This window comes from Scyliorhinus canicula, chromosome 14 (genome assembly GCF_902713615.1).
Source record: "Scyliorhinus canicula chromosome 14, sScyCan1.1, whole genome shotgun sequence".
Classification (NCBI taxonomy): domain Eukaryota; kingdom Metazoa; phylum Chordata; class Chondrichthyes; order Carcharhiniformes; family Scyliorhinidae; genus Scyliorhinus; species Scyliorhinus canicula.
The window spans coordinates 7,636,408-7,661,149 of NC_052159.1; the positions used below are offsets into that span (position 1 = coordinate 7,636,408).

Below are 24,742 nucleotides of genomic sequence, written 5' to 3' on the forward strand. Positions count from 1 at the left end.
ACTGTGGGAGGAAACCGGAGCACCCGGAGGAAACCCACGCACACACGGGGAGGACGTGCAGACTCCACACAGACAGTGACCCAGCCGGGAATCGAACCTGGGACCCTGGAGCTGTGAAGCATTTATGCTAACCACCATGCTACCCTGCTGCCCCTAGATATATGAATGATTTGGATGTGGGGCTCAAAATGCAATATTTCCAAGTTTGTGGATGACAAAAAGCTAGGTGGGAGTGTGTGTTGTGAAGAAGATACACAGCAGCTTCAGGAGGATTTGGGCAGACTTAGTGAGCGGGCAGGAACATGGCAGATGGAAGACAATGTGGAAAAATGTGAAGGTATCCACTTAGGTAGAAGGAACAGATGTGCAGAGTGTTTCTTAAATGGTAAGAGACTAACAAGCGGAGACGTACAAAGGGATTTGGGTGTCCCAGTCAATAAATCACTGAAGGCTAACATGCAGGTGCAGCACGCAATTCGGAAGGCTAATGGAATGTTGGTTTACTTGCAAGAGGATCTGAGTACAGGAGTGAAGAAGCTTTGCTGCAATTGTATAAAGCCTGGGTGAGAACAAACACGGAGCTGGTTAGAAACAATATTAAGTACACAAGATCAGTCAGAACCTTGAACAGAAAGTTGCATGGGCATTTGTTTTGCTGGTTAGAGAGGCTCAGAATTCACGGTGGGTAGTTGGAAGTTATTTTAAGTTTATCAAGGTGGCCTACTGACATGGGGAAATCCAGTAAATGCACTAACATATGCTGGCATTGCCACGTCAAATTAAATATTTTTAACAAAATTCAATGCTGTTACATGTTGCCACTGCTTGAAAACTGTGAGCTTGCATTAGCCAGGGCTGTTTTCCTTAAAGCAAAAGGCTATGGGATAACCTAATGAGGTGTACAGAATTATGAGGGACCAAGACAGGGCGGACAGGGAAAACCTGTTTCCCCTGAGCGGAGGGGTCAATTACCGGGGGATTTAAGGTGATTGGTAGAAGGATTAGTGGGGATATGAGAAAAAGCTTTTTTGCCTGAAGGATGGTGGGCGTGTTGAATTCATTGCCTAAAGTTGAGGTTGAAATGCTCAAATCATTCAAAAGATCCCTGCATCTGCATCAGAAGTTCTGTAACCTGCAAGGCCCTATGCTGGAAAATGGGATTAAAATAAGCGGCTAGGGGCGGGACGATGGGGCAGTGGTTAGCACTGCTGCCTACAAAGCCGAGGACCCGGGTATGATCCCAGCTCTGAGTCACTGTCTGAGTGGAGTTTGCATATTCTCCTCGTGTGTGCGTGGGTTTCACCCGCACAACCCAGAGATGTGCAGGGTAGGTGGATTGGCCTCACTAAATTGGAAAAAATAACTGGGTACTCTAAATTTAAAAAAATAAATAAATAAAATGAGCGGCTAACTTCTTTTTTCTCATTTTTTGGCTGGCGCAGACATGATGGGCTGAATGGCCTCTTTCTGCACTATAACCTTTTCAATGGTTCTATTACATAAGATGCAATAATTTGAATTAACTATGAGCAGACTTGCAGTTCTGGACATTTACTTGTCCATGAAATAAAACAGCTCAACAGTCTGCTCTGGGGTTTCTCAGCCACCTTTGAACATAATGCAAAGGCAGGAGAGGCCATGTCTGAGGGTACAATATCCAGTCTGTATGGTAAAATGGGAAATGCACTGATAGATCTCCAAGCCAAGTTATAGTGTAAATCAACAAAGGACAAGTCTACTCCAACTGTACAAGAAATGGGATTTGCTTACATAGACATTTGGAACCTGGTCTATGGTAGCCTAATATTTTTAACAAGTGACATTATAGTTAAGTTGCCCAAGGAACGCTGGGGTGAGAACTATAATCGCCATTCCTTCACTGTCGCTGGGTCAAAATCCTAGAACTTCCTCCCCACATGGACTGCAGCAGTTCCCAGCTCACCCACCAGCCTCTCAAGGGAAATATGGATGGACAACAAATGCTGGACTAGCCTGTGAAAGAATAAAAAATAGCATTCATTTTTTCACAAAAACAACTTCTTGTGAAATTGTCAGGTTTTGGACCAAAGGGTCCAGTAACACTCCAAATAAGTTATGGCTCAGTAGTTAGCACCAACACCTCTGAATCAAAAGGCTGCAGGTTCACGTCACTCCAGGACCCAAATATGGGAACAAAATCAAAGCTGAAAATCCAGTGCGGCACTGAGGGGCTGCTGCATTGTCAGAGGTGCCGTCTTTTGGAAAAGACCTTAAAACCGAGACAAAAACAGAATATATTGGACCATCTCAGCAGGTCTGAGAAACAGATGCTATCAGACCTGCTGAGATTGTGCAGTATTTTCTGTTTTTGTTTCAGATAATGATAATCTTTATTAGTGTCCCAGGGGCTTTTCACAGTACATTCATTGCAGTGTTAATGTAAGCCTACTTGTGAGAATAAAGATTATTATAAAAAAAGCAGACAGCATGGTAGCACAGTGGTTTGCACTGTTGCTTCACAGCACCAGGGACTCGGGTTCAATTCCTGGCTTGGGTCACTATGTGCGGAGTCTGCACATTCTCCCAGTGTCTGCATGGGTTTCCTCCGGGTGCCCCGGTTTCCTCCCACAAGTCCCGAAAGACATGCTTATCAGCTGAATTGGACATTCTGAATTCTCCCTCAGTGCACCCGGACAGGTGCCGCAGAGCCACGACTAGAGGCCTTTTCACACTAACTTGTGACACTTAAAAAGGATGTTTTAAAAAAAATATCATAAGTAGGCTATTAACACTGCAATGAAGTTACTATGAAAATCCCCTCATCGCCGCACTGGGGCACCTGTTCGGGTACACCAAGGGAGAATTCACCTAACAGTATGCCTTTCAGGACATGTGGGAGAAAACCAGAGCACCCGGAGGAAACCCAGGCATCCGAAGTAATTTTCCTTTATCTTAAAACCGAGGTTACACTGGCACTAAGGGACCCCACGGTAACCCTTCAGAGAGCAGGAAGGTTATCCCCGGTGTTCTGGCCAATATTTAATCCCTCGAACGACATCGCTGCCACCGATATTCAGCCATGATGTGGAGATGCCGGCGTTGGACTGGGGTGAGCACAGTAAGAAGTCTTACAACACCAGGTTAAAGTCCAACAGGTTTGTTTCAAACACGAGCTTTCGGAGCACGGCTCCTTCTTCAGGTGAATGGAAAGGCTTGTTCCAGGTCATTGCTGCTTGTGGAAGGAAGTCTGCTGTGTGCAAATTGGCTGTTGTGGCTTCCTCCATCAGGACATACCTGTATTCTTTATTCACATGACATGGAGATGCCAGCATTGGACTGGGGTGAGCACAGCAAGAGGTCTTACCACACCAGGTTAAAGTTCAACAGGGTTGTTTCAAATCACTAGCTTTTTGGATTTGTAAAGACTTAATTACCTGCAAAGACTTGCATTCAAAGTATCGTCTTGCATCTTTGACTTTGTCTAAATACATATATATGTTTCTGAAACCCACCTCTTTGGGGACAGCACGGTAGCATAGTGGTTAGCACAATTGTTTCACAGCTCCAGGATCCCAAGTTCGATTCCTGGCTTGGGTCACTTGTCTGCACGTTCTCCCAGTGTGTGTGGGTTTCCTCCCGGTGCTCCGGTTTCCTCCCACAGTCCAAAGATGTGCAGGTTAGGTGGATTGGCCATGCTAAATTGCACCTTAGTGTCCAAAATTGCCCTTAGTGTTGGGTGGGGTTACTCAGTTATGGGGATAGGATGGAGGTGTAGGCTTGGGTAGGGTGCTCTTTCCAAGAACCGGTGCAGACTCGATGGGCCGAATGGCCTCCTTCTGCACTGTAAATTCTATGATATCTATGAAGGAGTTGTGCTCCGAAAGGTAGTGATTCGAAACAAACCTGTTGGACTTTAACCTGGTGTTGTAAGACTTCTTACTGTTCTTTATTTGCAGACATTTGTAGCCCAGGCTCTCTTTTTGTTTTATTTAATCACTCCCTCCTACTTCAGTATTTCTCACCAAATGGTCCTCACCTTTGACAGACAGCTGCGCCTAATCTGCCCACTGGCCCAGGAGACTCACCTTTTCCCGCCATTTATCTCCACCACATACAACGCAGCTGGTTTGTTCTTTAAACTTCATCTCTCCCCCCCCCACCCCACCAACCCCACCAACCCCCATCCCCACCCAATCCAAAGCGAAGAAATATAAACATTCAAGCATTTTTTTTGTGGCTGGATAAACTTTAATCATTACCTCACTCAGCGAGCAGTTGCTAACCAACCGTTGCCGTGGCAACGGGCGCTCTCGCCGGGATCGGTTCCTCTGCCGGCTGGCCGCGCGGTGCAGATCGGGACGCTGGCGGACTCCTCCTGGCCTGGCTGCCTCCCTCGCCTATTTGTTTACCTGGAGCCGGGCGGAGTGAGTGAGTGAGTGAGGGGAGGAGGGGCGGGGCGGGGCGTCGCTTGGACTTTGCACTGCACGTCGGGATCGCGGAGGAGCTGGCCGGGTCCTCCGACATTAAGATGGCGGCCGTCGCCTCCAAGCCCAATTTCGCCGTTGTCTGCTCGTTCCTGGAGCGCTATGGCGCCTCGCTGGAGCTGCCCGAATTCACCTTCCCCGAGCTGGAAGAAGCGCTGGAAAACAAAAAATCCGGTAAGGCGGGGAGGAGGAAAATAAATCCCCCGGGCTTGAAGCTGGCGACTGGGATAAAATGTTGTTAATAAAGCACAGAGGGGATTCTCCATGTCTATTATGTGTGGTAACCATGCATGGATTGTGGAATCAAGACCGGCCCGACCTCCTCACCTCCTTCCACCATTTCGTCGCCAACAAACCGACCGAGAACCGTTTTCTTTCTCAAAGGTTTTTCAAATGAGAGGAAAATCAACAATCAATTGCCAAATATCAAGCGCCTTTTAATACCGCGCATGCGCACGCATCGCTGGAGACTTCCTGTTAAAAGTGGAGAGAGAATAAAATTAAAATATTTCTCACCTTTTACTTTTCCCAGCCCTGGTTTCAAGCCCTTTTTTCTTGGCCACCTCCTTGCTTTCAGGCCCCCTTCACAGCCCTTTGTGTTTTGCAGAATTCTCTTTCTCTTCCATCATTTGTTCCTTGCTTCTTTTGTTGCTCTTCATTTCATTATTAAATCCACATTGCTCTGCCTGTGCAGATCTGCCTAACTTTAAAAAAAAATTAATTTAGAGTACCCAATTATTTTCTTTTTCCAATTCAGGGGCAACTTGGCGTGGCCGATCCACCTAACCTACACATCTTTGGGTTGTGGCCGATCCACCTAACCTACACATCTTTGGGTTGTGGCCGATCCACCTAACCTACACATCTTTGGGTTGTGGGGTTGAAACCCACGCAGACACTGGGAGAACGTGCAAACTCCACACGGATATTAACCCAGGATTTGAACCCGGGTCCTCAGTGCCGTAGTCCCAGTGCTAACCACGGTGCCACATGCTGCCCCCTAAATCTGCATCACTTTTGAGCAAAGACGCATATTGATTTGATCATGATTTGGTGTGTTCTTAGCTCTTTTTTTGTTTCTTCCATTTTTTTCTCCTTTTAAACTCCTCGTCGGACACCCTTTCTTTAAAAATTTTTTCCAATTAAGGGGGTAGTTTGACGTGGCCAATCCACCTATCCCGCACCTTTTTTTTGGGGGGGGGGGGTAGATGAGCCCCACGCAGACACTGGGAGAATGAGCAAAACCCACACAGAGGATGACCTGGGGCCGGGATTGAACCTGGGTTCTTGGTGCCGTGAGGCAGCTGTGCTAACCACTGCACCACCGTCACCCATTGAAAATCGAGTGACACCTGAGGTGCTGCAAAAGATGGTACAACATGTAACTGTTGTACTGAAGGCAAACTTTTAATCCTGCCATCTGTTCAAAGAAGTTCTATTTATAATATACCAGATCCTCTGGACTAATCATTGAAATACCCATAACTCAATTAACAAAAATAGAAAAGTATTCAGCAGGCCAGGCAATATCTGTGGGGAAAGAAACTGAGTTAATGTTTCCAGCCGGTGATCTTTCCTCAAAACAAGTCAGTCTGTACCTGTAAAGAAAAGGGTGATTATGATTATATTTACAAAGGTACACCAGTTTTCTGGTTGCAAATATTGACAGAATTGCTTTATATTTGCTAATTTTTGTGTTGCCATAAGCAAGATGAAAAGGTACTTAATATTTAGCAATTAATTGATTTTCATTCGTTTAAAAAAAAGGTTAACAACCTTAAATACTAACTTAGTTCCTCTCTCTGCAGATGCTGCCAGACCTGCTGTGTGTTTCCAGCATTTTCTGCTTTTAATTAAGATTTCTAGCATCTACAGTGCTTTGTTTTTGTGACAATTGTAACTTGTTGATACTGTTCCATCCACTTTTGAGGTGATGATGACTGCGCTGCTTTTGTATGTTAACAGTGTCATTCGAATCTTGTGCCTAGTATCATAGCAGTTTCATTCAAATCTTGTGTCTGATAGCTTAAGTAATTTTTTGGATGGGCGACACTTGTGCCCATCATGATTTTTGCATTATGAATATTTCATATTGAGCTCCATGGTGTGACACTGTATAAGTCAGGTGAGTGGGTCAAGGCCTGGTTCCTGGTCTGTTGTGAGTGTGCTAATTTGGTTCCTGCATGGGTTAGGAAGGGGGTGAAAAGCAGACAGTGTACCTGCTCTTGTTTGAAGTTCAGTAACTGCTTGCTGGAAAGCATGCTCGAGGACAGGATGGGATGTGCAGTGATGCCCTACACAGATGAATAACCCGTCTATGACAGTGCTCTGAACGCCTGAAAAGATGGCAGTTTGGATAAGGTACCAGAAACTGCCAAAACTTGCATAGCATTCTACTTCACAAAACACACAAGTCTGAGACATGTTAGCTATAAAACCAGTAGCTAGAAATATATTAGAAGTGGTAAAGCATTTTGATGTGACACACAGCTGAACAGCTGGGTTTAGCCATACAACTACATGGTGTGAAAAGCTACCAAAAATACTATGGGATGAAGGAGTCCATTATAAAGAGCTTTAGAGTAGGAAAGTAGGAAATGCTGCTGCAGTTGTCCAGAACTGATCAAACCACATTTGATAAAAACAAAAATTGGTGGAAATACTTAACAGGTCAGCATCTATAGCCAATCTTTTCTGGTTATGATGTTTCTGGTAAATTGTTCATGAAAACATCATTAAAGTGTCTTTTCTCCTTCTAGATACATATTTATTTGATATGCATTTGCAGCATTTTCTGTCTTTATTTCAGATTCAGTTTTTGTTTCTTTTTCAATTGGTATGTTGTGTTCAGTTTTGGCAATCCATTGCAGTAAATGTATACTGCCTTTGAAAAAGGCCCAGTGACAATTTCACCAAGGTGACCCCGTGCATAAAGGGACTAAATAACAAAAATTGGATAAACCTGGATGCCATACTCTGCAGGAGGAATGTGAGGAAGAACTTTGTTTAGGCAGCGAGTGGTACTGACATGCATCTTGCTCCTTATGAGTGGTGGAGGGGAGACGATTAATGATTTCAAAGGAAATCGGATGGGTACACGAGTGTATTAAAACTTCGAATCATAGAATGGTTAGAACACAGGAGGCCATTCAATACGCTGTGTCTGGGCTAGCCCTTTATAGGTGCAATTCACCTAGCGCCATTAACCTGTGTTTTCCATCTTGCCCTGCTATATTTTCCAATTCAGCTATTGATCCAATTCCCTCTGAAAGCCTCGATTGAGGCTTGCAAAGCTGGATCGAGTAAAGGATAGAGTAGAATTGGCCAGATAGCTCTACAGAGAACTGTCATAGATTTGATGGTCGAATGGTCTGCGCTGTAATGCCTCTAGTGATGACGTTAAGATTTTGCTGGAAAATAGTGTTGAAAACGATGGGAAATGTTGATTGGGTGAATAGAGGCACAACTTTCCTCAACAGAACAAGGAGACATAATTAGTGCAAGTTCATTCCGTTTTCTATGTTACAAAAGTACGTCATTTTCAGTAAAGCACTTTGAGAGGTTCAGTGGTTGTGAAAAACATTTCTGTTAATGCAAGTTTCTTTTGAAAGCAATTGCAGGAAAACCAACTTCACCTCCAGGGTTGTAATAAAGTGAAATTCAAAAATTAATCAGTTTAAGGACCTGGCGGGGGAGGAGGGTGTTAGTAGGTAATGAGGGATGTGGCGAAAGGACAGAAAATGGAAATTAGAAACTAGAATTTTTATCAATTCCAACAATTCCAGAATGACGGTGATGTGGTATGTATCCCAACAAGAGTTTGCTGCAAACAAAAACATAGTGAGATGTCCCAAGGAGCTTGAAGATGGGAAGTTTGATATCTGGAACCAACACGACAACATTTTATCACGTTTTCGTGTATTCTACCTGTAATAGATCTGCTTCATCTGCAATTTTTCATCCTGCCCCATTGTTTCCAAGCTCTAAAACTTTATTGTGGGTTGTTGGTTTCGTTCATTCTATAGTTGCATCGAAGATATGTTTAAACCAGACTGACTTAGTTGTGCAGAAAAGGCTTAATCTGGTCACTTTAATAAGTGCTGGAACTTTACTGCTGTTGGCTTCATATTGATTTGACTGCAACTTTCTAACCTGGTCTAAAGGAGGCACTTATGTTAACCTTTTTATTCTAAAAGGACTGTATTATGTGTTCATCTTTGTTGATGACTTACTTTTAAAAAACACTCACATTTTCTGTTAATGTGTGTCTCTTGATCATGCTCGAGATGAATTGAAGTACTGATCAACCATAATCTAATACAATGGCAGGACATGCTCGAGGGGCTTAATTGACCAACTGTTTGTTTGTGCAGCAGACATGAAGGTGAGATTTGTTTGCACTTGCCCTCCCCCGTCTCCCATGCAGTTTCCACCACTCCTGGTTTCCCTGAATCATGTTGGTGCAAGGTTTTGAGGGTACTTCATAATTCATTCTCCGGGATGGGTAAGGACAGATGTCATAGCTTAATCCTCTGCTCGCACAGCGCCAGTATAGATAATGAGAAGTCTTGATAGGGTGGACGTGGAGAGGATGTTTCCACTAGAAGGAAAAACTAGAACCAGAGGCCACAGACTGAAGGGATGATCCTTTAACACTGAGATAAGGGGGAATTTCTTCAGCCAGAGGATGGCGAATCTGTGGAACTCTTTCGCGCAGGAGGCTGTGGAGACCACTGAGTATCTTTTAAGGCAGAGATAAATAGGTTCTTGATTAACAAGGGGATCGGGGGTTATAATAATATTTATTAATGTCTCAAGTAGGCTTACATTAACATTGCAATAAAGTTGCTGTGAAAACCCCTAGTCACCACACTCCAGCGCTTGTTCGGGTACACCTGAGGGAGAATTCAGAATGTCCAATTCGCCTAACAAGCACGTCTTTCGTTATGGGGACAAGGCAGGAGAATGGGGATGAGAAATATTAGCCGTGATTGAATGGCGGAGCAGACCCGATGGACCGAATGGCCTAATTCTGCTCCTGTGTTTCATGGTCTTAAAGATGCAACTTCTGGCAGTTGTCATTGGATAGTAAGCAGTAGGTGGAGCTTTCATTTATCCTGACCTGGAGGCCCTGTCATTCATTGTAATGGCCTCACTGTTGCTGCAACCGAGACCGACATAACTAAGAGTCTGGGAATCAGTCCTTACCTGTTTCACTCAGTTATACCCCAGGTTTATCAACTGAGTGTTAGGAAAAACTCTTGAGTTACGCCGCATGTGTCATAGTCCTCTGTAGGAATTAATGCACACTCTTGACCTTTGCATGTAAAGCTTTCTGATTGTCGGAAAAGTGTAAATGCGCAAATAAAAAAAAAATTGAGTATCCAATTCCTTTTTTTCCCCAATTAAGGGGAAATTTAGTGCGGCCAATACACCTACCCTGTACATCTTTGGGTTGTGGGAGTGAGACCCATGCAGACACGGGGAGAATGTGCAAACTCCACACGGACAGTGACCCGGGGCTGGGATCAAACCCGGGTCCTTGACACCGTGCGCCACCATGCTGCCTAATGTGTGCGAAGTTAATGATGAAACCCTTTAGGGATTGAATTAATTTTCAATTAAGTGTTTGGTAGGGCAGCACGGTGGCACAGTGGGTTAGCCCTGCTAACTTATGGCGCCGAGGTCCCAGGTTCGATCCCGGCTCTGGGTCACTGTCCGTGTAGAGTTTGCACATTCTCCCCGTGTTTGCGTGGGTTTCGCCCCCACAACCTAAAAATATGCAGGCTAGGTAGATTGGCCATGCTAAATTGCCCCTTAATTGGAAAAAATGAATTGGGTACTCTAAATTTAGAAAAAAAAATTAAATGTTTGGTCACATAAATTGAACATTTTGCTATTTATCTTAAATAGTATCATATTTAAAGTTAGTGGCAAGTGAGCTGTCGTGAAACATTTGCGACTATTGACCTTAAATTCTTTTGGAATCTGTATCCAATTGTTTGGGAGTTTCTTTGCTCGTGGTGAGTCTGATCTACTTGAACATCAGGAGGAGAGAGGGAAAATATGGAGAAATTTAGGAAGGGAATTTTCCAGTGTTTGTAGGGTCATGCCAGCTGAAAGTATTGCCACAATGGAGGTGTAAAGGAAAGTGTGGTTGCAGAAAGCCAGAATTGGGTGAGTTGAAAATGTTAGAGATGGGTAAGAACAAGACCATGGAGGAATTTAAAAACCCGGATGAGAATTTTAAAATGGAGATTTTGCTCGGCTGAAGACGACATTCAATCAAATGATCTGCTTTACAGTGATAGTTACGAGGCAGTTTCAGGAACCTTGAATCGATGCAGCACGATGCAGAATCTGGGCGGCACGGCAGCACAATGGTTAGCACTGCTGCTTCACAGTGCCAGGGGCCCAAGTTCGATTTCCGGCTTGGGTCACTGTCTGTGCGGAGTCTGCACATTCTCCCCATGTCTGCGTCGGTTTCCTCCCACAAAGTCCCAAAAGACGTGCTGTTGGGTGAATTGGATATTCTGAATTCTCCCTCTGTACCCAAACAGGCGCCAGAATGTAGCGACTGGGGGCTTTTCACATACCTTCATTGCACTGTTACTAATAAAAATCATGCTGGAGCCAAGATTGCCAAGGTGATGGGATAGAAGGAGAAGCTACAAATACTTTATGAAGAAATTGACTTTGTATTTTATTTTTAAAAATTCAACTTTTTTGGTGGCGGAAAAAGCATAGATAGCAGTTATATAAATGTGGTCACACCCAAGGTGCAGGCAGAGAAATGGGTGACCACCAGAAGGGGCAGGCAGTCAGTGCAGGAATCCCCTGTGGTTGTCCCCCTCTCGAACAGGTATACCCCTTTGTATACTGTTGGGGAGGATAGCCTACCAGGGGAAAACAGCAGCAGCCAGAGCAGTGGCACCACGGCTGGCTCTGATGTTCAGCAGGGAGGGTCAAAGCGCAGAAGAGCAATAGTCATAGGGAACTCTATATAGTCAGGGGCACAGATAGGCATTCTGTGAATGTGAAAGAGACTCTAGGGTGGTATGTTGCCTCCCTGGTGCCAGGGTCCAGGATGTCTCCGAATGGGTAGCGGGCATCCTGAAGGGGGAGGGCAAACAGGCAGAGGTCGTTGTGCATATTGGTACTAACGACATAGGCAGGAAGGGGAATGAGGTCCTGCAGCAGGAGTACAGGGAGCTAGGCAGAAAGTTAAAAGACAGGACCTCAAGGGTTGTAATCTCGGGATTACTCCCTGTGCCACGTGCCAGTGAGGCTAGAAATAGGAAGATAGAGCAGCAAAACACGTGGCTAAACAGCTGGTGTAGGAGGGATGGTTTCCGTTATCTGGACCACTGGGAGCTCTTCCGGGGCAGGTGTGACCTGTATAAGAAGGACGGGTTGCATCTAAACTGGAGAGGCATAAATATCCTGGCCGCGAGGTTTGCTAGTGTCACACGGGAGGGTTTGAACTAGTATGGCAGGGGGGTGGGTACCGGAGCAATAGGTCAGAATGTGAAAGCATTGAGGGAGAACTAGGAATAGGGCAAGTATGACTCTGAGGAAGAGCAGACAGGGAGATGTTGCTGAAAACAGCGGGACTGGTGGCCTGAAGTCCATATATTTTAATGCAAGATGTATTATGGGTAAGGCAGATGAACTTAGAGCTTGGATTAGTACTTGGAACTATGATGTTGTTGTCATTACAGAGACCTGGTTGAGGGAAGGACGGGGTTGGCAGCTAAACGTTCCAGGATTTAAATGTTTCAGGCCGGATAGAGGGGGATGTAAAAGGGGTGGCGGGGTTGCGCTGCTGGTTAGGGAGAATATCACAGCTGTACTACGGGAGGACACCTCAGAGGGCAGCGAGGCTATATGATAGAGATCAGGAATAAGAAGGGTGCAGTCACAATGTTGAGGGTTTACTACAGGCCTGCCAACAGCCAGCGGGAGATAGAGGAGCAGATAGGCAGACAGATTTTGGAAACAAGTGAAAACAACAGGGTTGTTGTGATTGGAGACTTCAACTTCCCCAATATTGACTGGGACTCACTTAGTGCTAGGGGCTTAGGCGGGGCAGAATTTGTAAGGAGCATCCAGGAGGGCTTCTTAAAACAATATGTAGATAGTCCAACTGGACCTGGTATTGGGGAATGAGCCCGGCCAGGTGGTAGAAGTTTCAGTAGGGGAGCATTTCGGGAACAGTGACCACAATTCAGTAAGTTTTAAAGTGGACAAGGATAAGAGTGGTCCAAGAGTGAATGTGCTAAATTGGGGAAGGCTAATTATAACAATATTAGGCGGGAACTGAAGAACCTAGATTGGGGTGGATGTTTGAGGGTAAATCAACATCTGACATGTGGGAGGCTTTCAAATGTCAGTTGAAAGGAATTCAGGACCGGCATGTTCCTGTATGGAAGAAGGATAAATACGGCAAATTTCGGGAACCTTGGATAACGAGAGATATTGTAGGCTTCGTCAAAAAGAAAAAGGAGGCATTTGTCAGGGCTAGAAGGCTGGGAACAGACAAAGCCTGTGTGGAATATAAGGAAAGTAGGGAGGAACTTAAGCAAGGAGTCAGGAGGGCTAGCAGGGGTCACGAAAAGTCATTGGCAATTAGGGTTAAGGAAAATCCCAAAGCTTTCTGCATATACATAAAATGCAAGAGGGTAGTCAGGGAAAGGGTTGGCAAATCCGGACAAATGTGAGGTAATGCATTTTGGAAGGTCAAATGCAGATAGGGAATATACAGTGAATGGTAGAACCCTCAAGAGTATTGACAGTCAGCGAGATCTAGGTGTACAGGTCCACAGGTCACTGAAAGGGGCAACACAGGTGAAGAAGGTAGTCAAGAAGGCATACGGCATGCTTGCCTTCATTGGCCGGGGCATTGAGTATAAGAATTGGCAAGTCATGTTGCAGCTGTATAGAACCTTAGTTAGGCCACACTTGGAGTATAGTGATCAATTCTGGTTGCCACACTACCAGAAGGACGTGGAGGGTGCAGAACAGATTTACCAGGATGCTGCTTGGTCTGGAGGGCATCAGCTATGAGGAACAGTTGAACAAACTTGGTTTGTTCTCACTGGAACGATGGAGGTTGAGGGGTGACCAGATAGAGGTCTACAAAATTATGAACGGCATAGACATGGTGGATAGTCAGAGGCTTTTTCCCAAGGCAGAGGGGTCAATTACTGGGGGGGGGGGGGGGATAGGTTTAAGGTGCGAGGGGCAAGGTTTAGAGGAGATGTATGAGGTAAGTTTTTTTACACGGCGGGCAATGGGTGCCTGGAACTCGCTGCCGGAGGATATGGTGGAAGCAGGAACGATAGTGACATTTAAGGCGCTTCTTGACACAGACATGAATAGGATGGGAATAGAGGGATACGGACCCGGAAGCGTAGAAGATTTTAGTTTAGATGGGCAGCATGGTCAGCACAGGCTTGGAGAGCCGAAGGGCCTGTTCCTGTGCTGTACTGTTCTTTGTTCTCTCTTTTTCAGTTTTATACATAAACAGTAAAACAATAACAAAATCCCCCAGAGACCCAACTCCTGTGAACTGCCCCCCCCCCCCCAAACCTAACTAATTGTCTTTGTATTTATGATCCTCCAAGGAAATATTGCTACTTCTCCCTATTTCAAGTATTATATCTGCAGAATAAAATGTATTTGTTTTAATGAGGATTCATTAGCTTTCACAACTTTTCACTGTTCCCCTCCTCAGCAACCTGTTTCTTTTTAAAATGAATAAGGAAGCATGCCCCAGTGATTTTGAGGTAAAACTCCTATCACAGTAACCCCATAAATAAATAAATACCCTAAATAATCCATTGTTGAGTGTTGGGGCAATGTGGGCGGCGGTGGCATAATGGTATTGTCACTGGACTAGTAATCCAGAGACCCAGAGTGCTTTGACAAAGAGTCATCGGACTTGAAAAGTTAGCTCTTTTCTCTCCTTACATATGCTGGCAGACTTGCTGAGATTTTCCAGCATTTTCCCTTTCGTTTCAGAGTGCTCTGGGGTTCCAGGTTCAAATCCCACCACTGCAGATGGTGAAATTTGAATTCAATAAAAATCTGGATGGCCATGAAACCATTGTCGATTGTCGTAGAAATCCATCTGGTTCACTAATGAAGGAAATCTGCCATTCCTACCTGGTCTGGCCTACATGTGACTCCAGACCCACAGCAATGTGGTTGGCGCTGAAACTGCCTCTCAAGGGCAATTAGGGATGGGCAATAAATAATAATCGCTTATTGTCACAAGTAGGCTTCAATGAAGTTACTGTGAAAAGCCCCTGTGAAAAAATGCTGGCACAGCCAAAGTTGCCCACATCCAATGAATTTAAAAAAAGAAACAAGATGTGATGAAGCATGAGCAAAAGATTTGTCACGCTCCACTGATATCTGTTGATTTAATTTGTGTCTACTAAAATATCTAAAGTTTAACTTACTGCAAAAATTCCTATGTTTCTGTTGCTCAAATCAGCAGAAACTCTGTTGATCACAGGGGTTAACTAGGTGTACGTTGATTTTATTTATTCTTCTTTGACATCCAAAAGCAATCTTCAAAGATTACACCAGTGTTTGAATATCTTTATCTTTTCTTTACTGCGTCTAAGATGACAACAAATGGTCACCATTTCATTGGCCCATTAAAATTCCATGTTATCTCAAGTCAAGTCAAACGTTGGACTATATATGTGATGAATTGCCTGATCGTGTGCGTTACAAAGTGAGTGATAATTAAGAGAAGTTGCAAATACTCCATAGTTTGAAGTGAGTGTTTTAAGTTTCAGGGAAAAAAAACAACGATCTCCTTCCCCCTTTTCTCTCCTGGAGGCAGTGATTAATGTTGTGTCATTCTGTTGGAACATAACTTTGAGCTTTGTCACTATTGAGGGGTCCTTGTTTTTACTCAGACTGTTTGAAATGTGAGAAATTCCTTCAGGTCAGATTTTGCCAAAAGAGGAGGTTTCGTGATCTTTCACTAGCTGTTGCAAACAATGCGGCAACTAATCATCAAAAGTGTGCGTTTCTAAATTCAATAACTACCACTGAAGACTGAGACTTGCCTTTATGGTAATTATAAATTGTTTTGCTTCCATTATAGAGTACCTGTAATATGTATTATATTTCTACCCCTCTGTTTGGGATCCTTATGGAGACGTATTGTACTGTCAAGTTAGAGGGTTAAATCATAGAATCATAGAATTTACAGTGCAGAAGGAGGCCATTCGGCCCATCGAGTCTGCACTGGCCCTTACAAAGAGCACCCTACTCAAACCCACATATCTACCCTATCCCTCTAACCCAGTAACCCCCACTTAACCTTTCTGGACACTAAGGGGAATTTAGAATGGCCAATCCACCTAACCCACACATCTTTGGATTGTGGGAGGAAACCGGAGCAAACCCACGCACACACGGGGAGAACATGCAGATTTGCACAGACAGTGACCCAAGCCAGGAATTGAACCTGGGACCCTGGAGCTGTGATGCAACTGTGCTAACCACTATGCTACCGTGCTAAAAGCTGAGAAGTGATGTTTGCTTGCGTATGAAGAATGAGATATTGAGAAAGCTCATGTGAGATGGAAGGCTAGACTTGTGTCCGACATTTACCATCGGCTTTCTCAATACCATTCCTCCTACCCAAGCCTAGACAGTGAACATCAATTCTCAGCTTTGGTCCCTGCACTTTGACAATGCATTATGTCACCTTGGGGATCCCATAAAAAAGCATTTATAGAATATAATTCCAGCACACGACAAAAAAGTTTAATCTTCAGAGAGTGAGAGAAGAAGTTGGATTAGGATAGTAAAATAGATTAATATCTGGCTCAGGGATTTGGGAGAGGTGAGGAGGAGCAGAAAGCTCAGCTGGTTGAGAAGAGGGCCAAAAGAAAACAAAGGCCCGTGAATCCTGCACCGCCTCAGCTCATTTCCTTCCTCAGCAGCAAGTGCAGCAGAGGCTGCCGTGCCAGAGTGGGGCTCCTGAGCCACGCTGAGTGATGTTTAACAGTAGAGTTGACCACCAAGGTGCAAACCACCATCTCATAAGACTGAGTTAGAAATGATTAAAAGTGTGTTGATGTTTTGCTACATGGAATTGTTGGAAGGCTGCTAATAATAATAATCATCATTATTGTCGCAAGTAGGCTTACATTAACACTGCAATGTAGTTACTGTGAAAGTCCCTAGTTGCCACATTCCAGCACCTGTTCGGGTACACTGAGGGAGAATTCAGAATGTCCAATTCACCTAATAGGCACGTCTTTCGGGACTTGTGGAGGGAAACCACAGCACCTGGAGGAAACCCACGCAGACACGGGGAGACTGCGCAGACAGTGACCCAAGCCGGGAATCAAACCTGGGACCCTGGCATGGTGAAGCAACAGTGATAACTACTGTGCTACCGTGCCGTGTTACTACTACTGTGGAAAGAATGGATAATTGTTGAAAGCAGTGGGCCGTACTTGGAAAAGCACGTATAATTCTGATTACCAAATTATAAAAAGACCCTGGAGGTAGTGAACAAGGATTTACATGATGATACCAGAAATGAGAGGTTATAACCACCATTGATTTAAAAACTGCCAAGAAAACCACCCAGGATAAAGCATTGGCAGACGGTGAGCCAAGGACCTGTCTTCGAGCAGAGCATACATGAATGAATGAATCCATCAGGAACGGATGAACAGGCTGGAAAAGAAGAAGCTGAAGGTGACCTAATGGAAGTCTTTAAAATTGTGAAAGATTTTGAATATGTGGCTGCAAGAGTGTCTTTGTAGAGGAGCCAAAGATCGTGATTATCAGATGGAAATTGACAAGGAAATTCAGAAGATACGCCTTTACCAAGGGAAGTATTGAGAATATAGGACTTGTTGCCACGAGGAAAGACTGAGGCGAATAGTATAAATGCATTTATGGGTGATTAGATAAGCAAATGAGGGAAAAGGAAATGGAGGGTTATGCTGATAATTAGAAAAGGTGGGTTGGGAGGAGGCTTAATTTTGTGGCCATCCATCTCGTAAGACGATTTGCACCCTGTTGATCAATTGTTGAGCATTGCCTGATGTGGCCCAGGAGTCCCACTTTGCCATGGCGGTTTGCCCTATTGTCTGCAGAGGAAGACATTAAGCCGAGGAGGTGCACAATTTACTGTTTCTGTTTTCTCTGGGCCCTCTTCATGACCAGCTGAGCTTTTTGTTTCTGTTTGCCTCTTCCAATCGGTTCTGCCTCTTGAGGTCTCAGCCGTCAGTGATGATCTCTGAGGTGTCTCTGTCAATGTCTGCCATCTTCATATCTTGCTTGCAACTGTCCTTGTAGTGGAGATATAGACTGCAGGCGGTTGTAACCTAGTAGCCAGTTCACCATAGAAAATGCTTTGGTGATATGGCTCTCGTCTATCTGATGAATGTGGCTGAGCCAGTGCAGAGGCCTTGTTGGTTTTGTAATGAATGTACACTGATGCAACTAGCATGCTCCAGGACCTCTGAGCTGCCAAGAGATGCCAAGAATATATCTGAGACAGCAAAGATGGAAACAGTTCAGCCTTTTTTCCAGCCCAGCGTACATAGGTCAGGTCTCACCACTAGACAAGTGACCTGAGGATTCAGCGGGGGAGGCTTGAGTGGAGCAGATACACTGCGTGGTCTTATTGGGGCCAAGTAGCTTGTTTCTGTGCTGTATGCTTTTTGTAAGATGGAGGGTTTGGAGAATGGTCAGACAAATCCATTTTGGATTGCTGTCGTAACAAGCCAGTACAGACACACAAAATCAAATGGCTTCCACTTGTTCAGTTAGGATTATGTGATTTCTAAGGCATTTATTTCTGCAATTTCCAAAATATTGTGTTCGTGAAAATGATCTACTCGAGATCTGTTTAATTATATTTACTAGCTCCCACTGCAAAATCCTGGTCACAATCTAGTTAGCACCATTTTTCTGTTTATGTAATTTACGACATGACTGCAAAAAATAATTATGGGAACCAAATGTCCAAGCGGAGAATCTACAGCGAACCAGAGAAAAACAGAAGAGGCTTGTGAGACCCCACCTTCGCAGACAAGGGCCTTGAGACAACTGAGTCCCAGAGGATTGGACCTGCAGCTAGGTCCAGTTAATCGACACGGGTAGTATTGGAATTTTGGATGGGACAATGTTTAGCACTGCTGTCTCATAACACCAGGGTGTGGGGTTTGATGCCAATCTTGTGTGGAGTTTGAACTTTCGCCTGTGTCTGCGTGGATTTCCTCCGGGTGCTCCGTTTTTCTCCAAAGATGTCCAGGTTAGGTGGATTGGCAATGCTAAATTGTCCCTTAGTGTCCAGGGATGTACAGGTTAGATGGGGTTGTGGGGATAGGGCGCTCTTTCAGAGGGTCGGTGCAGAGTTGATGGGCCTAATGGCCTCCTTCTGCACTGTAGAGATTCTACGATTCTCCAGGACCATAGATATTACAGAACAGATAGGGGCCATCAAGCTCCATTAACTGGAGCACTCCATTCTAATTCCCTTCTGGTGTCCTTTCTATGTAACTGCTTTTTCAAGTAGTTATCTGCTTTCCTTTTAACTGATGTTATGATCTCTGCCTCAGTAGCTACTAGTCGTAATAACAGTCTGAGAAATTGCATGTCTCAGCTTGGCTGATTGGTGGCACTCTCCCTCTGAAGTTAAAAAGAAACATGGCTTCAACTCCCATTTCAGAACTGAGTCAATACTCTCGGTACCCTAGTACAGACAGTACTGTAGAACATAGAACAGTACAGCACAGAACAGGCCCTTCGGCCCTCGATGTTGTGCCGAGCCATGATCACCCTACTCAAACCCACGTATCCACCCTATACCCGTAACCCAACAACCCCGGACCCTGGACCTGTGAAGCATTTATGCTAACTACCGTGCTGCCCCCGTACCGTACTGTAATTAAACTTTATCAGGTGTCTGAGACTTAAAAAAATTTCACACTGAGCTCTTAAATTTCAATTGTCCTCCTGTGAATAACTCTGCAATGGAGGTCATTCGTTTCTACTTGGGTTGGAGTGAAATTTTAGGATGGAGAGTTTGATGCATCAGTTATTCTATGGAAGCTAGGAAACACTGTCTCATTTTTTAACAAGAAAATGTAATTATATCCTGGAAAAAACAGCAGGATGAACCCCAGCACAATCAACGGCCCACCACTCAGCAGGTCACGTATTAACACTCTTGAGGCGCTTAGGAGTGCGAAATCTACCGAGAGGCACATGTGAAAGGGAAATGAGCAATACAACTTCACTAATTTATTTTTGCTCGAACTTAACATGGTGGCCTTGTTTTGTGAGTGTGGTGATATCCATTCATATGGATGATGTTCATTGTTTGCAAGGTATAGACTCTTGCACAATAACACGTACATGAAGATTAATAATTTCAGCACTGTCACTGCACGTTTATAGAGGAAAATCATTTCATTTCCAATAAATTCCATATTTGGACCATTTAGATTAAGTGAAATATGGTATCATGATTCATAACTGAACTCCTTATGCTATCCGCAAGTGTGTTTGTCACTAATTTTAACTCTGCTGTACTGTGTGAAGCTTTTCATCATGGATGAATGCCAGTTTTGTTATCAGGTAAAATCTTGAGTCTTTCCCAATAGATCAGCGGGTAAATTTGCCTTGCAATTGAAGTTTACAAATTACACGATGTAGGGTAGCACGTTGGCGCAGCGGTTAGCACTGCCGTCTCACGGCGCCGAGGTCCCAGGTTCAATCCTGGCCCTGAGTCACTGTCCGTGTAGAGTTTGCACATTCTCCCCATGTATGCGTGGATCTCACCCCCACAACCCAAAGATGTGCAGGGTAGGTGAATTGGCCATGCTAAATTGCCCTTTAATTGGAAAAAATGAATTGGGTACTCTAAATTAAAAAAAAAAAATCAAATTACCCTGAGTAGCACTGTCATTCAATTCCTGGCCAGTGCAGAGTTGGTAGAGTTTGAACTGGTCATAACAATTGGTTTAGTGTGCTATGCAATTTATTCACTTTACTCACTGCATGTCAAATCAGGCATGCTTATGAAGCTTTTCACAGTTGAATAATTTAGGTACTTAACGTTGCATGTGATGAATGGCCATGGAACACTGTTGGTGCATGTGGAACAGTACCTTGGTATGACACGCCATTTTTCGGGGTCGTAAGGTCAGAAAGTTCACCTTTATAAGACTTTTTTGTTCGGAGTGAGAAGACTATAAGTTCAAACCCCACTCCAGGATATGAGCAAATGATCTAGGCTGACATCTTGGCACCAGAATTGCTGCACTGAAGGGGTTGCCTTTGCGGATGAGACATTAAAACATGGTCCCTGCTGCGGTACATGCAAATAAACACGTCGCTAATTTAAGATAAAGCAGGGGAATTCTTTAACTGTTTTAGCCAACATTTCTCCCTCCAGCAGCATTACTGAAAGGATAAAATTAGTTAATGCATCATTGGGGAATGTCCAAGGGAGGTTGCGAGCTACAACAGGAAAAATATGGACAACTACATGCAACAAATCACTTCAATTTGTACATTAATTTGACTAATGGATGGGAGAATCTTGAGGACCAAATCTGCTATCAGTGATTCCTCACTTCTTGGCCCCACAATGTAGCAACGAGTTCAGTGATTTCCGTTTTGCACAATTAGGAAGGTATAGTCTAGGCCTTGTACTTGGAAAAGATTGGCTGTACACAACAATGAAAAGTATACGGTAACGTCAGTTCTAAGTTCATAATTTCTGATGATTAGCCCCTCTGGCCTTGAAAGAGTAATTTGATATTTGTGGAATGTCAGATTTCTGCATTATGATACTTTTAAAATTTATGTTCTATATTTGAGCTTCTTCATAAGTTTATAAGATAGAGGAGCACAGTTCGGCCAATCGAGTCTGTTCTGCCATTCTATCATGGCTGATATGTTCTTCATCTGTTACTACAATGCTCAGACCAAGAGCTGGATTGCAAAATCAACCAGAGCATCGCCTTCCTAGAGACTTTACCTCGGAGCAGGAGTAGACAATTTAGCCTCCTGAGCTTAAATACCTTCCATGGGATCATGGCTGATCCCATCATGGCCTCAGCTCTATTGTCCTGCCCATTCTCCATAACCCTTCAACCCAATATCAATTAAAAATCTGTCCAACTTCTCCATAAATTTGCTCACTGTCCCTGCACCCACCGCACTCTGGGGTAGCGGATTCCACAGATTCACAACCCATTGGGAGAAGTAGATTTCTCCTCCAATCCGTTTTAAATTGCTACCTCTTATGACCTCTTGTTTTACAATGCCCCACAAGAGGAAGCATCTGCTCCACGTCTACTTTATTCATACCTTTTAGCATCTTGTATACCTCGATTTGACCTCCCCTCATTCTTCTAACTAATAATAATCACTTATTGTCACAATGATTCACCTGAGGAAGGAGCAGTGCTCCGAACGCTCGTGTTTGAAACAAACCTGTTGGACTTTAACCTGGTGTTGTAAGACTTCTTACTTATTGTCACAAGTAGGCTTCAATGAAGTTACTGTGGAAAAAGTAACTCCCCCCCCCCCCCCCCCCCCCCCCCCCCCCCCCCCCCCCCCGTGTCTGTGTGGGTTTCCTCCAGGTGCTCCAGTTTCCTCCCACAGTCCAAAGACGTGCAGGTTAGGTGGATTGGCCATGCTAAATTGCCCTTAGTGTCCAAAATTGCCCTTAGTGTCGGGTGGGGTTACTGGGTTACTGTTGTAAAGATGGGAAAGAAATTTGAAGTTTAGTTTTGATAATTTTCAATTGTTTTTATGAACCCCTGGTTTAGTGATATTGAAAACATTTGATATTGGTGCTATGTACAATTTGAGGCAATTAACTATCTTATTTCAGATTTCCAGAATCTGTAGCATTTTGCTTTTATATGGGTTTTTCTTGCTCATTTCCCTCATTCCTAGCCCCCGCCCCTCACCTGAAGTGTGGTGACCTTTGGGTTAAACCGCCACCAGTCAGCTTTCCCCCTCGAAAGGTGGAAGCCGATGGGTCATCTGAGATTGTGGTGACTTTATGTACTTTACTGTTACTTGCTCATGCTGATTTTACCAGTGTCTGGCTGACACAGTGGTGTTGATGCTGAGATGGAGACATGGCACAACTTTGAGCAAATAAAGTCTACTTAAACAGCATAGAGCAGCAAATATACAGAATCTGTATTTAAAAGGTCTTGTGTGAAACACAGCCAACCAAACTCATTGTCTCCCAATAGAATCATGGTGATTTCTTCAAAATGCAGTGAGTGGAGAATAAATATATAATGCATATAAACCCCGGTTATTAACATAATTCTTTTGGTGTGATTGAAAGTGGAACTAACTAATCATCTCCATTCGGGCCAGGAATAGTGGTGGCATTATATGCAGCCATAACTTTATTTTAACATAAGAACATAAGAACTAGGAGCAGGAGTTGGCCATCTGGCCCCTTGAGCCTGCTCCGCCATTCAATGAGATCATGGCTGATCTTTTGTGGACTCAGCTCCACTTTCCGGCCCGAACACCATAACCCTTAATCCCTTTATTCTTCAAAAAACTATCTTATCTTTACCTTAAAAACATGTAATGAAGAAGCCTCAACTGCTTCACTGGGCAAGGAATTCCATAGATTCACAACCCTTTGGTGAAGAAGTTCCTCCTAAACTTAGTCCTAAATCTACTTCCCCTTATTTTGACCAATATTTACCTTAGCCACTCTTTTTTGTTTTATATATTTGTAAAAACTTTTACTGTCTGTTTTTATATTCCGAGCAAGTTTTCTCTCATACTCTATCTTACTCTTCTTTATAGCTTTTTTAGTAGCTTTCTGTTGCCCCCTAAAGATTTCCCAGTCCTCTAATCTCCCAGCACTCTTTGCCACTTTATATGCTTTTTTCCTTCAATTTGATACTCTCCCTTGTTTCCTTAGATATCCACGGTCGATTTTCCCTCTTTCTACCGTCCTTTTTATTGGTATAAACCTTTGCTGAGCACTGTGAAAAATCGCTTGGAAGGTTCTCCACTGTTCCTCAACTGTTCCACCATAAAGTCTTTGCTCCCAGTCTACCTTAGCTAGTTCTTCTCTCATCCCCTTGTAATCTCCTTTGTTTAAACACAAAACATTAGTATTTGATTTTACTTTCTCACCCTCCATCTGTATTTTAAATTCCACCATATTGTGATCGCTCCTTCCGAGAGGATCCCTAACTATGAGATCATGAATCAATCCTGTCTCATTACACAGGACAAGAAATCTTCTTGTTATCAAGATGTCAGTGGGATTAAACTAATTTTTGTCCCCTCCAGCCCAATCATCTGGCCCAGACACAATGGGCTGAAAAGCTTCCTTCTGTGTTGTCAATTTTCTATGTTTTATATTTCTTGACATAAGCATGAATACGAAGCACACTAAAAAATAGTTAGTAACTTTGCTGAATCTGATCCAGTCCTTAGCTGACTTCAGTATTTTCTTAATACTCTAGCAGTGTAAATGGGGAATTTGCTACCACGTGGAGTGGCTGAGGTGATTAGTGTTGTTGCATTTAAGACGAAAGAATAAAATAAAATATTGATGGGCTGGAGAGGATAACTGTTTGAAGTTTAAATGCTGGCATAGGTCTGTTCACCGATGCGTTTCAGTGCTGTAAAATTGTAGGGGGTGCTGGCAAGCAATCCTTAGTTGATGTAGCTCTTCAATTCCAGTGCACTTTTCCCACTTGTGTAACCTCTCACCTGCCAGGCTGAGATTAATGTCTTCGGTACTAACTGGGAACAAAATTATGCCTTGTTTGATTTGTGTATGCTCCGCAGCACCTTGCCTCTACCAAGTAATCCATTGTGAGAACATAAAATGATCAAACCTGACTTTAGTCCATGTCTCTGCATATTATGTATATATGGGACTATCATATGAGGAGAGATTGAGGAGGTTAGGATTGTTCTCGCTGGAGTTCAGAAGAATGAAGCGGGATCTCATCGAGACTTAGAAAATTCTAACAGGACTAGACAGGGTCGATGCAGGGAAGATGTTACCAATGATGGGTGTGTTCAGAACCAGGGGTCACAGTCTGAGGATTCAGGGTAAACCATTTCGGACAGAGATGAGGAAACATTTCTTCACCCGAAGAGCGGTAAGCCTGTGGAGTTCATTACCACAAGAAGTAGTTGATGCTAAAACATTGAATATCTTCAAGAGGTGGCTGGATATAGCACTTGGGGAGAATGGGATCAAAGGCTAT

General features: G+C 43.9%; 2 protein-coding genes across 3 annotated transcripts in view; one reads left to right on the top strand and one right to left on the bottom strand.

The window, feature by feature from the left end:
* Positions 1-4,439, bottom strand: part of aamdc (adipogenesis associated, Mth938 domain containing) — a 64,251-nt gene extending 59,812 nt beyond the window's left edge. For both annotated transcript variants that reach the window (XM_038818097.1, XM_038818096.1), the window contains exon 1: positions 4,239-4,439. The gene's annotated coding sequence lies outside the window, so the exon portion shown is untranslated. The remainder of the gene's footprint in view (positions 1-4,238) is intronic.
* A 31-nt stretch (positions 4,440-4,470) lies between these two features.
* The window catches only part of rsf1a (remodeling and spacing factor 1a), a 99,346-nt gene continuing 79,074 nt past the window's right edge, over positions 4,471-24,742 (top strand). Inside the window, exon 1 of the mRNA XM_038818094.1 lies at positions 4,471-4,637. Within this exon, the coding sequence (XP_038674022.1) occupies positions 4,508-4,637 (130 nt within the window). The 5' untranslated portion in view covers positions 4,471-4,507. The remainder of the gene's footprint in view (positions 4,638-24,742) is intronic.